Source organism: Canis aureus, chromosome 17 (genome assembly GCF_053574225.1).
Source record: "Canis aureus isolate CA01 chromosome 17, VMU_Caureus_v.1.0, whole genome shotgun sequence".
Classification (NCBI taxonomy): Eukaryota; Metazoa; Chordata; class Mammalia; order Carnivora; family Canidae; genus Canis; species Canis aureus.
The window spans coordinates 12814567-12826609 of NC_135627.1; the positions used below are offsets into that span (position 1 = coordinate 12814567).

The following is a 12043-nucleotide window of genomic DNA, read 5'->3' on the forward strand; positions in this document are numbered from 1 at the left end:
GATTTTTGGGAAGTTGTAGGTGGATTTTCAACTACGCAGGGGCCTGGCACCCTTCACCTGACATGACATTGTTCATGGGTCAACTCTGTTTCTGTCCCACGTTCGGGGGGAGGGTCACATGGTCATCAGAGCCCTGCTCTGGAGGGTGGCTCTGTCAACTCTCACCTTTGGTTTCCCATGGGCTTCAGTTAGTGTTGCCAAGGCCAAGGCAGGGGCTGTCACCTCTGTGCATAGTCCATGAGCAAGAATTAGTCACATGGCCAAGCCTGCTACTGTAGATGCTGGCCTGTGTGGACTCTTGTTGGGAGGCAGTGTGCATGGCTAGTAAGTCTCTGTTACAGAGGAGGGAGGGAGAGAGATAATTGTAAGTCACCCAGAGATGAGAGGCAGTCTAAATTATTTTTCCTGGGAGTCTTTTATAAAAATGAAAAGTCTACATCTACCTCTTAATGTTAGAGACCACCATATTTATACTGCTTAGAAATGTTAATGGTGGAGGATGCTAATATAGGACTCTGAGAACTTAGTTGGGTGTTCCCCACCAGTGAGGAAGTCTGGTGTAGAGAACACCCGAATACCTTTGATAGTGACTTCTGACACCATGGGGGATCTCCTCTGACTCCTTCTCCCTTTACCCCACTGTCCCTTCCATGGCATATAAATCATTGGCGAGTGGTGGTGAGGTCAGATTTTAAAGGGCATAACCATACATATATTAATCAAAGAGCCAGCTCTTAATGATCCAGGGGAAAGTTTTAAAATTATTTTCCCTGCTCTTCTCATTTCCCCTTGGTGGTGACATCAGGCGGCTTTGCTGTTTCTTTCCGGAGACTTGATAACAGAAGGGTGGAGGTGGTTAAATCCAAGTCTAGCCAAATGTTCCTGATTACCCGGTTGGGTAGAAAGCTGCTGGAGGAGGAAATGGAGACTGTACTCTGTGGTAGGATCTGGAACAACTGGATTCTCCTTCTGTATTCTGGTGTGAATAGGAGCACACACCAGCAGCCCTGCCCTCCTTCCTCTGCTCTCCTGGGGTATCAGAAAAATGCCTTTCCTCTTGAGTATTAAATTGTCTCTGTCCTGTGAACATTCAAAAACTGATGTGGAGAAGACAGACAAGTCAGGATTTTCGGATTGTGTTCTTTGGAACAGTAGTTTTTTTGTTTTATTTAAATTCAACTTGCCAACATATAGTATAACACCCAGTGCTCATCCCATCTAGCGTCCTCCTTAGTGCCCCTCACCCAGCTACTCCAACTCCCCGCCCACCTCCCATTCCGCAATCCTTCGTTTCCCCAGAGTTAAGAGTCTCTCATGGGGGGGAAAAAGAGTATCTCATGGTTTGTCTCCCTCTCTCATTTTTCTAAGTTCCCCTCCTTTCCCCTATAATCCCTTTCACTATTTCTTATATTCCACGTGTGAGTGAAACCATATGATGATTATCCTTCTCTGGTTGACTTACTTCACTCAGCATAATACCCTCCAGTTCCATCCATGTGAAAGCAAATGGTGGGTATTTATCCTTTCTAATGGCTGAGTAATATTCCATTGTGTACATAGACCACAGCTTCTTTATCCATTCATCTTTTGATGGACACCGAGGCTCCTTCCACAGTTTGGCTATTGTGGCCATTGCTGCTGTAAACACTGGGGTGCAGGTGTCCCCACGTTTCACTGCATCTGTATCTTTGGGGTAAATCCCCAGCAGTGCAATTGCTGGGTCGTAGGGCAGGTCTATTTTGAACTCTTTGAGGAACCTCCACACAGTTTTCCAGAGTGGCTGCACCAGCTCACATTCCTACCAACAGTGTAAGAGGGTTCCCCTTTCTCCGCATCCTCTCCAACATTTGTTGTTTCCTGCCTTGTTAATTTTCCCCATTCTCACTGGTGTGAGGTGGGATCTCATTGTGGTTTTGATTTGTATTTCCCTGACGGCAAGTGATGTGGAGCATTTCCACATGTGCTTCTGGCCATGTCTATGTCTTCCTCTGTGAGATCTCTGCTCATGTCTTCTGCCCATTTCATGATTGGATTGTTTGTTTCTTGGATGTTGAGTTTGATAATGGAACAGTAGTTTTGATGTATGTTGCTTGGAAAGAATACCCTCGGTCAGATAATTTTGGGAAAAATTAGGTTCTGTGGAATAGTGTGTGCAAATGGCTGCCTTCATCTGAGGTAATCTTTCAGTATCTTTTTTTTCTTAAAGATTTTTTATTCATTTTAGAGAGAGAGCACGTGAGAGCTGGAGCTGGGGGGAAGGGCAGAGGGAGAGGGAGAGGCAGATTCCCTGCTGAGCAGGGAGCCTTATGCCGTGGGGCTCTATCATGACCTGAGCTGAAGGCAGACGCTTGGGTGACCGAGGCAGCAGGTGCCCCTGGACACTATCTTAATTAGAAGTTGGAATCCCTCGTGGCAGGCTCCTGACCCAAGGTGGTGACCATCTGAGCCTCTGGTGTGCGGTAGGACCAGAGAGCCCAGCGCGTTGTCTCGCCCCGGTATTCTGCTCGGGTGCCTGCTGGGGGACAGCCCGGTCCCGGTGTGCTGCTGCCTGGCGCCAGGGTCCCGGCGAGGCCCGCACGTTAGGAGGAGCGGCCAGCTCTGAGGAGCCCCTGCCCGCCCCACCGTCCCGCCTGCACGCACGTCAGAGCAAGTCGGGCCTGCGAGCGACGGCGGCACGGCTCCCGGGAGGCTCCAGAAAGCAGCGCCAGGCACAGGTCCAGTTGTGACAAAGTGACAGGGGGACCCTCGCCTGCCGCCCGCCTCGGGCCCCATTAAACAGCTGTTCTGTTGCCACCGTCCCGGCGAAGGCCCTGAGACACACGAGTAGGCCTGTCTGTCCAGGACGGTGTCCGTGTGTCAGTCAGGACGCTACTGTGGAAAGACTCCTAGTTCTCATCCCTTTTGGTTCAAAGCACATCTTTCTCTTCTCTCTTTCTTGAGGGAAGCCGCAAAGTTCCTGCCAATTTTGTTTTTTGAGTCGGTCGACGCGCGCCGTAACCTGAGTCTCAGGAGCGTGGCATAGCGACCCGGCGAGCCCGCGTGCTGCTGTGCGCGCCGCAAGGTCGCTGCCGCCTGTCCCCGCCCAGCTCTCACGGCGCTGCTGCTGGATTCTCCGCGGGGGCTTTCGTCCTCACGTTCCTTCTGTGACTGCAAATCCGTGCCTCCCACTCCCCTTCACCCATTTGCCCGGCCCCGCCCTCCTCTGGCAACCACTGGTTTGTTCTCTGTTCACAGGTGTGATTCTCTAAAGCTCCTCTGTCTTGGTAAAAGTTACTCAGGGAGGGGCGTCCGGGTGGCACAGTTGCTTGAGCATCTGATGTGTGGTTTAGGCTCAGGTCGTGATTTTCAGGGTTGTGGGATCGAGCCCCGGGTCAGGCTCAGTGCGGAGTCTGCTGCAGATTCTCCCTCTACTCCTCCTGCTTGGGCTCCCTTGCTCTCTTTCTCTCTCTCTCTAAAATAAATAAATATCAAAAACAAAAAGTTATTTGGAACGTCATAGGGTTGTGGCTTCCTTTGAAGGAAGTGTGAGAATTTGGGTAATGATGGCATTCACAATCGGATCGAAAAACAGAACACCGAGGATAGTCCTATGGATGAAAAAATGAGTGTAAATCATGAGAATTCTGGCCTTCTCTCTGACGGTGTCATTATTAGTCCTTTAGGCGGGTTTTGCTGATTTGTGTCATTATTAGTTGTGGTTGAATTCCGTGCCCTGCAGCAATGGTGGACTATTAAACTGGTCCGAGCTGAGCTCTAGAACCTTATTTTTCCATTTTAAAAGGGAGGGCGGGACACCTGGGTGGCTCAGCTGTTGAGCCTCTGCCTTCAGCCCAGGGCATGATCCTTGGGGTCCCAGGATTGGGTGCCACTTCGGGCTCCCTGCATGGAGCCTGCTTCTCCCTCTGCCTGTGTCTCTGCCTCTCTCTCTCTCTTTCTTTGTTTTTCTCTTTCTCTCTCTCTGTGTATCTCTCATGAATAAATAAATAAATTCTTTTAAAAAAAATTAAAGAAGGGATAGATGCACTTGACATTTCTTTCTTACATCTTTGTACAATTATGATCTTAAGACGTCAGTATTCTTTTGAGTTTCTCACAAGTAAGGGTTTTTAAAGGCCATTCTATATTATTGGGGCAATGTAATATTCTCCTTATGTGACAAAAAAATCTCCTATAATAAGGGCTTAATCCCCTATCACCCATCTCCCCCCAGGTCTTAAAATACAGATTTGAAAAGATCTGGGGTAGGGGTGGCCTCAGAAGGCAGTCGGCCCCCAGGCCTGTCTTGTTGACCATGGGTGTGGTGGTGACCATGGTGTGGGGAGGACAGTGCCATGCCGCTGTGTGCCCTTCCAGCTGCTCTGTGCCCTCCCTCCTGCTGTGTGCCTTTCCAGCTGCTTTGTGCCCTTCCACCTGCTCGGTGCCCTTCCAGCTGCTGTGTGCCCTGCCAGCTGCCTGGTGCCCTACCACCTGCCCTGTGCTCTTCCAGCTGCCGGGTGCCCTTCCAGCAAGGACTGCGAGCTGCCGGGCTCAGGTGGTGTAGGCACGGTGGGCTGCGCACAGGCTCTCTCACTGGCCCAGTTTGCTTTATTCGGCAAAATCTTTTTCTCCACTGCTTTCTTTACTTTTTTGAGCGGTGAAGGGAGGAGTCCTTTCAATATGTTTTAATTGTTTAGACAAAATATCTGTTTTGGACTGAAGAAGTTTTTAGACTTGAATCTTGTCCATTTAACATATGCCTTGTTCTGTCATCTGAAACTACTTCTAAGATGATCATTTAACTTTAATCATTCTTTTCTTATTAGTTAGAACCTGGCCCTTTAGATGAAACTCAGATTGCTACTATATTAAGAGAAATACTGAAAGGACTTGATTATTTGCATTCAGAGAAGAAAATTCACAGAGATATCAAAGGTAAGAAAAGATCTTTTATTCCTTTGAAATCCTAAGGCGGGTGGGATTATGTTGTAGAGTTAAATATGTACCGGTCTCCTCGTTGGAGGTTGTTCTGTGTGTATTTGAGGGGTGCCTTTGACATGCCTGGGGCAGGGGTGGCTTTGAGGAGGATCTCCCCAAAACCGTACCTTTAGTGCCTGCTCTTGTTGAGCACAGGATGTCCGTGGCGAGAGAATGTGTACATTCCTGACGTGGTAACGGACAGAGCAGCACAGCACATAATATCAGGAGGCATCTTGGGTTTTATTTTGCAGCTGCCAACGTTCTGCTCTCTGAACACGGAGAGGTGAAGCTGGCTGATTTTGGGGTGGCAGGCCAACTGACAGATACCCAGATAAAAAGGAATACCTTCGTGGGCACCCCCTTCTGGATGGCACCCGAAGTCATTAAACAGTCTGCCTATGACTCAAAGGTAAGGGCCGCCTCTTCACATTCGCTGGCTCTAGAGAGTCATCCTCGTCTGTGCTTTAGCCTCGCAGCTTTTCCAGGTGGAGTGAAGCAAGTTCCTTGAAGTAGGACATAAAGGTAGTTCCCTCAGACCTTGATTAAAAACAGGTTTTATCTCTCTCTCTCTCCTACATTTCATGTCCTTTATTTTTATTTTTAAAAGATTTTATTTATTCATTTGAGATCGAGAGCATGAGCTGAGAAGCAGACTCCCCACTGAGCATGGAATCCGTGTGGGGCTCCATCCCAGGACCCCGGGATCATGACCTGAACCAAAGGCAGACCCTTAACCGACTGAGCCACCCCACACCCCTCATGTCCTTTATTTATTCAGCCCACAGTTACAAAGTTTTTCGGTTAAACACTGTGTGCTTAATGGTGGTGGGGAACACTTGAGAAGGAGCACGTTGGAAGGTGGGGTGTGGAGGAACTCTGAGCCATATTTAAGGCACAGGCAGAGAAAGAGGTCCTACAAAAGAAATGGAGACCTCACAAAAATATAAGACCAGAAACTGCATTGCTACATATTCTTTCTTGTTATTTTTAACTCTCAGTTAGGATTGTTATTCCTAATGTAAGGCAAACCATAATTCCTTTTATCTACCTTTTTATCTGTTATCAGTTGTAACCCCTCAGTTTTTCCTGGGTTCTATTTTCCCTGGTGCCTTCAACTAACTTTCTTTTCTCTTTTCTTCTTTCCTTTTCTTCTTCTTTTTTTTCTTTTTTTCCTTTTCTTCTTTTTTCCTTTTTTCTTCTTTCCTTTTCTTTTTTCCATCTTTCCTGATTGATTGATTGATTTAAAGAGAATGTGAGAGGGGAGTGGGGTGAGGAAAGGGAGAGAGAATCCTCAAGCTGACTTCCAGCTGAGCACAGAGCCTGATGTAGGGCTCCATCTCACGACCCTGAGATCCTGACCTGAGCTAAAACCAAGTGTCAGACACTTAACTGAGTGAACCACCCGGCGTCCTCTTCAACTTTCTTAAACTTCTTATAGACTAAAAAACTTAGGGACCTTGCCTTGAGAATCTCTGATTTAACCCCCCTCTCCTCCCAGCTGCTCATTCTCAGATTGTACACAAAGTAATTTTCACATGGTTCACAGAGAATTGTCTCTTCTGACCCAACAGTTTCTAGGTGAACAAATATTTAACTCACATACATTTGTGGGCTGGTCATTGTTTCCTCTTTTTAAATGAGGATCTTCTCAATATACAGTAGACTTCCCACCTTGTTCAGCACAGCCCACAGAACACACAGTAACCTTTCCTCCAGCCTTCAGGGCACCATCATGAGCCAGCTGTTTGAAGGGCCTATGTAGTACCAGAGTTGCAGGTGGACCTGGTGTTAGTATGGTAGAGACGGGCTTGGCTCTCTTACTTTTGGGTTGTAGTCGTGGCCGTCACTGCCATAGACATCCCGGTGGCCTTGGTAGCCAAGGCCACTGTTGAGTTTTCAGCCCCCAGGGTGACAGAGCGGTGTCATTGTGCCTAGTGCTTGTTAGCATTTCGCCCTGTGGGAGGGATCACCTCCAGAGTAGTCTCGCAGCCACTACTGCTGCTGGGGTCATAATCATTTTAGGACTTGACAGGAACGTCTGTGTTCAGTTCTTTCTCTTTATTCTAGGCTGAGGCCCATTTATCAAAGTTCATAGAACTGGATTTTGATGGGCACTAGAATCCAAATTGTTCAACTCCTCTGATTACCCTACACTTATTACTTTCTTCCCTTCCTGGTACATGAGCTGATCAATCACAGTGCTTGTGAATCAGGATTCAGATCTTCTATTTTCAGGATTAAGCACCCATCACTGCTCACTTGATGGGTTATAAGGACTCCTCTGAAGTGTCCTCCTTGCCCAGACCTTCCCCTTCCTGTCTCTCTCCTTCAGTCCACTCTGGATGTGTGTTCAAGATTTGGCCCCTAGCTCTTGTCAAGAACAGAACACTCAAACCCTATCTGTAGGTGTTGCAGTATTCTTCTTAGGTAGATTTAAAGAGTCTCCAGCTTGAGGGGTACACACTTGGTTGGGAGCTTGAAAAGGTATGCCACTCTTTTCACTAGTGTTTGTACCTCTTACTCTGGCCTGTGTCAGAAGCTAAATCTTTTATTTGGGTCATGCCCAACACCTCTTCACTGAAAATCATATGCAAATATCATGTTTATGTCAAGTTTGCTTCCCAGATTTGTTGATCCCCAGGAGGCATGGGAAGTACAGATAAGGCTGATGTCAGTGTTTGAGTCTGGGGCCTTGAGGATAATGTGACATTCCTTCTCTCCCATTAGGTGTGGCTCTGGGCTAGTAGCTTTTGTCATGATCAGTACCTGACAAAGGAACTTTTTTCTGCATTTGCTTTGTAGATATCCTTCTAGTGACTGCCCCCATTCTCAGAGGCTTGTCTGACAGGGTAGTTGATGCTCATTTTGGTTACTCTGGTCTCAGGATATACAAACTTATTTGGCTTCTTTCCAATTGCCCCTTCCACTCTTTTCCTAAGGTGTCCATCCAGATGTTTTCCCCAGTGGTCTTTGCATTCCACTAAGGAGCTCACAGCCCCAGGGTGGCAGGATTGTGTTAGCATTGTTAGGACCCCATGCTCCCATCATATTTTGTTTTAGTACACTCACTGATTTTTCAAAGGACAGTCAGGTTGGGGTAAAGCTAGAATGCACCTGCCTCACTGGTTTCTTCATCTTACTGAACCTAAAGGGAGTGTAAACCTTAGTTTTATGTACATCTAGAACCTTGTTTAACATAATGGCCTCTTGAGCCAGTATCTTTGACCCTTTGTCATTTGTCTAGACTCCTGAGATGTCCTGAACATGTTTGCACATATAGGGCATCTTACATTGATCTCAGTTCTTAATCTAAATACAGCCTTTCTAGATCATGATTGCCCATGTCCTAATAGCCTTCATTATTACTATTATTTTTAAGGTGAAGTAGGATAGCTTGGTTTAAGAAGTCCTGAGACTTTGAAGATGGTGCCAAGAGAGATAACTCTGCTTTCCCACAAAGCAGCCTCCACTTTCCACACTTTAGCAGGGTCTTGGACTGAAGAATGTGTTAATCTTTTCTTCCCCCCTCCTCTTTCTTTGTAAGGTTATTATGATGGTATGTTAGCAAATGGACTGGACTTGTATAAAAACATTGTCCCTGTTTGATGTCTCTTTCTTTGTATTCATTCATTTGGTTATTGCTGTAGTTGTGCCCAGTGCTAAATAATTTACATCTTTAAAGAGGGAATGAGTCTAGTACTGAGCAAGGAGTGCAGGGGAGCTGAGTGAGGAATGTCAGAGCCAGCTGGGGAGGGCTTCACAGACATAGGGCTTTTCAGCCCCCGCAGAGACGAGGGAGGGATGGATGCTCAGACCCAAGTCTGGTGTGGGAATGGAGTGACATTTGTATTTGGATTGTAGATTGTGGTGAAGAACATAGCAGATGAGGCTGGAGAAATTGACTTGCCTGTTAAGTGAAATATCCTGCAGACACTGAGAAGCCTGTGTCAGGATTCTTTTGTAAATAACTTTTCCCTTTTTTGGTCTCAAAAGCAGTACATAGTCTTTAATCTGGAAAATGCTGGAAAAAATGAGATAAAAAAAGAAAAACATCTGTAGACCTACCATCCCAGCACAAGCTAAGTTATTTTGGTGTCCAGTCATCTCTGAAATAACTGTTTGCAGTCTAACCATGGTGAAGAATAGAAGTAGGTGATATGTTGATGGAAAAAAAATAAAATTATTAAAGAAAGATAAGTAAAGACCAGCAGTATGAGCCTGTCAGTTTTTGGAATCTGCGTGGTTAGCCTGTCCACTGTGGCATGTGACTGGCCCTCTCTGTTCCTGGGGCCGAGCCCACTGGTGTCCCCACCCAGTCCCTGTGAAGGATCAGGAATTACCCACAGAGCCTGCTATGAGTGATAAACCCTGGAGGTGGGGGCAGGATGTGAGTAGGAAAAACATGCAGCTAGGAGACTAATGGTAGGCTTTATTTCAGCACGTATTAATGATTGAGACTTTTCTGATCAACCGTGTATTGTTATTTAATGCTAAAATGTTTTTTTCCCTCTGCTGCCTATAAATGTGTACTGTATTAAGTACTATATTTAATTAAGTATATAGTTTCTATCAAATCCATTTTGAGCTGTGTTTTGACTTGTTATAACTGATTTGGGATTCTTGTTTCTTTTTTTTTTTTTTTTAAAGAAAAGATTTTCTTTTATTAGCTATCTGTAACACTTCCATCTGGATCACTACAGCTTAAAATAGATCACTACCCCTTCCCAGTTATTTAGTATTTAAAGCAGTGGATGAAATCCATACACTAATTCAGAAAAGTTCACATCACCATCAGTTCAGAACAATTGATTTACCAAGCTTATATATTTAAAAAGAAGCATCAGAAGTTAAACATAACAAATAAGATTTTTTTTTTTTTTGTCACCATTAAATGTCTGAATTTTAGACAAGATTCTTGTATTGGTGGCTCATGTCCATTGGTTCATTCAACTTTAACACTGGTCTCATCCCCAGTATGTTTTCCAGAACTTTATGGTGAAGGTAGTAACCTTCACCATGAAGCCTCATGAGCTTTCCTAATTCCAACCTGGGCTGCTTTAGCATTTTTACTTTTCTGACAAAGACATCATAGAGTGGATAAGTAGACTGACCAGCCTTTTCTGCATCTTTTTTGATGCTGTTCAGAATCAATTTATTGACCGCTTCTTTGAAGTCATTTGTCTGCATATCTTGTGCTATAATTTTCATCATCATTTTCCAAATTTGGCAGACCTGTTGGTGATGAGCATAAAAGGTCTTCCAAATCTGTTGTAGTAAAACCAGATAGACAAAGCAAATAACCATTGGTAAGTCTTGACATCTTCCATCATGGTCTGCCATGTTTTGACCATGGAGCACATTTTGTCACAGGTAGTTATATCTGTTACCATGGGAATTAGGTAGTTTTTATCCTGAACGTCCTCAGTAATAGGCTTGAATTTTCTAAATGCACCTTCATCATTCTGCAGATCAGCAAGGCTCACTTCAAAAATGACCCTGGAGGAATCAGATGTGAGTTTGATTCCTTGAATTCTTATCACTAGTATTTTTCCAGTATTTCTTCTGTTGAACATAGCTGGTGTTTTCACATCATACCAATCTTTCTTAGAAAATGAATCAACCACTTCTTGGCTCCCTTTTTGCCACCTTTCCTAAGGCACTTGTTCTTCCCAACAAATTTGGAAGCTGCTCAGGGAGCCAAAAGGCAGGATTCTTGGTTTTTTTTTTTCCCCTCCTCTTCCTCTTGATTATAGAGCATTGACTCTGGTTCCTTTTAAAATATTTTCTGCACGTAGATTTTTTTTTTTTTACACCACTTACATTGTGTTGTATCTGCAGACTTATAGCCAGCTAGCTTTTACTTAATAGGATATTGCAAGGATCTAGAATGTTGTCTATTAGTAGCAACCCCACCCCATCGAGAAGAATTCCTGATCATCAGTACCAGAGAACTCTGTGTTATTACTAGGAGCATGCTACTAGAACTGTCTATGTAGGGGAAAAAAAGTCTGTTCGTAGATGTACACCTGCCCTTACAACTTTTGCCTTGGGCCTATGTTGAAAATCACTGCTTGTTTTCTCTTAATACCTAATCTCATGAGGGTGCCTGGGTGGCTTAGTCACTTAAGCATCTACCTTTGGCTCAGGTCATGATCTCAGGGTCCTGGGATTGAACCCCACGTCCAGTTCCCTGCTCAGTCCCCGCTGTTTGTCCCTCTGCCACCTACCCCCCGGTTGTCCTCTCACTCTCTATCTCAAATAAATAAATAAATAAATAAATATTTTTTTTATAATTCTAATTTCATGGTTTTCCCAGATGGCAGTAAAACCAGTCTCTTCTTATACCTCAATTTTAGTTGCTTTGGAAAATGACTGCCCTTCCCCCACATAACTTTTATTTTAAAACCTAGACATGTGTTCTCATCTGATGCTGTATTTTGTAAATACAGAAATAGATAAATTCTGTTATATTCATGATTCTCTATGAACATCATTGTTAAGTATGTGGTATTTCAGTAAATGTGTTAGAGCAACTAAATCATTCTTCTAAGGTTTAGTGGAAGTAATGCTGCAATGGAATAGTTTTGGCAGGATTCACCATTTTCTAAATCTAAAATTATTTATTTAGGATAGATTTCTAGAAGTGAAATTCGTTGGTTTTAACAAGCTTGGATGTTTTTATGGCTTTTGATACATAATGCCAAATTGCATCCATCAAGTTTTCCACATTAATCAGCAGGATGGAGATGTCTAGAGAGGGAGTCTTCAGGCAGGAAGATACTTAGGAGCCCCCAGAGAAGCCCCAGGGAGAGAAGATAACTCTGAACTCAGCCAGGGGCTGGAGAGACAGAGGGGGTGGGGCCAGGTGTCAAGAGGCCAGGAGCTGTACACCTGGCCCTGGCTGACATAGGAGGATCCAAAGAGGAAGTCAAGAGCTGATGTGACACACAGGCTCTTGGCTTGGCTGCCTGGTGGGATGACACATGTTTTGCCATGACAAGGCTGTACTGGTCGATCCTCTCAAGGGAAGCAGGAGGGCGATGCCTGTGCCTTTTCTCTGAAGTCCTTGGCCATGTCTTGCATGTGG

General features: G+C 44.9%; 1 protein-coding gene across 3 annotated transcripts in view; it reads left to right on the forward strand.

The window, feature by feature from the left end:
- The window catches only part of STK24 (serine/threonine kinase 24), a 120205-nt gene that overhangs the window by 91154 nt on the left and 17008 nt on the right, over nucleotides 1-12043 (forward strand). For all 3 annotated transcript variants that reach the window (XM_077855144.1, XM_077855143.1, XM_077855141.1), the window contains exons 4-5: nucleotides 4803-4911; nucleotides 5208-5365. In XM_077855144.1, the coding sequence (XP_077711270.1) occupies nucleotides 4803-4911; nucleotides 5208-5365 (267 nt within the window). The remainder of the gene's footprint in view (nucleotides 1-4802; nucleotides 4912-5207; nucleotides 5366-12043) is intronic.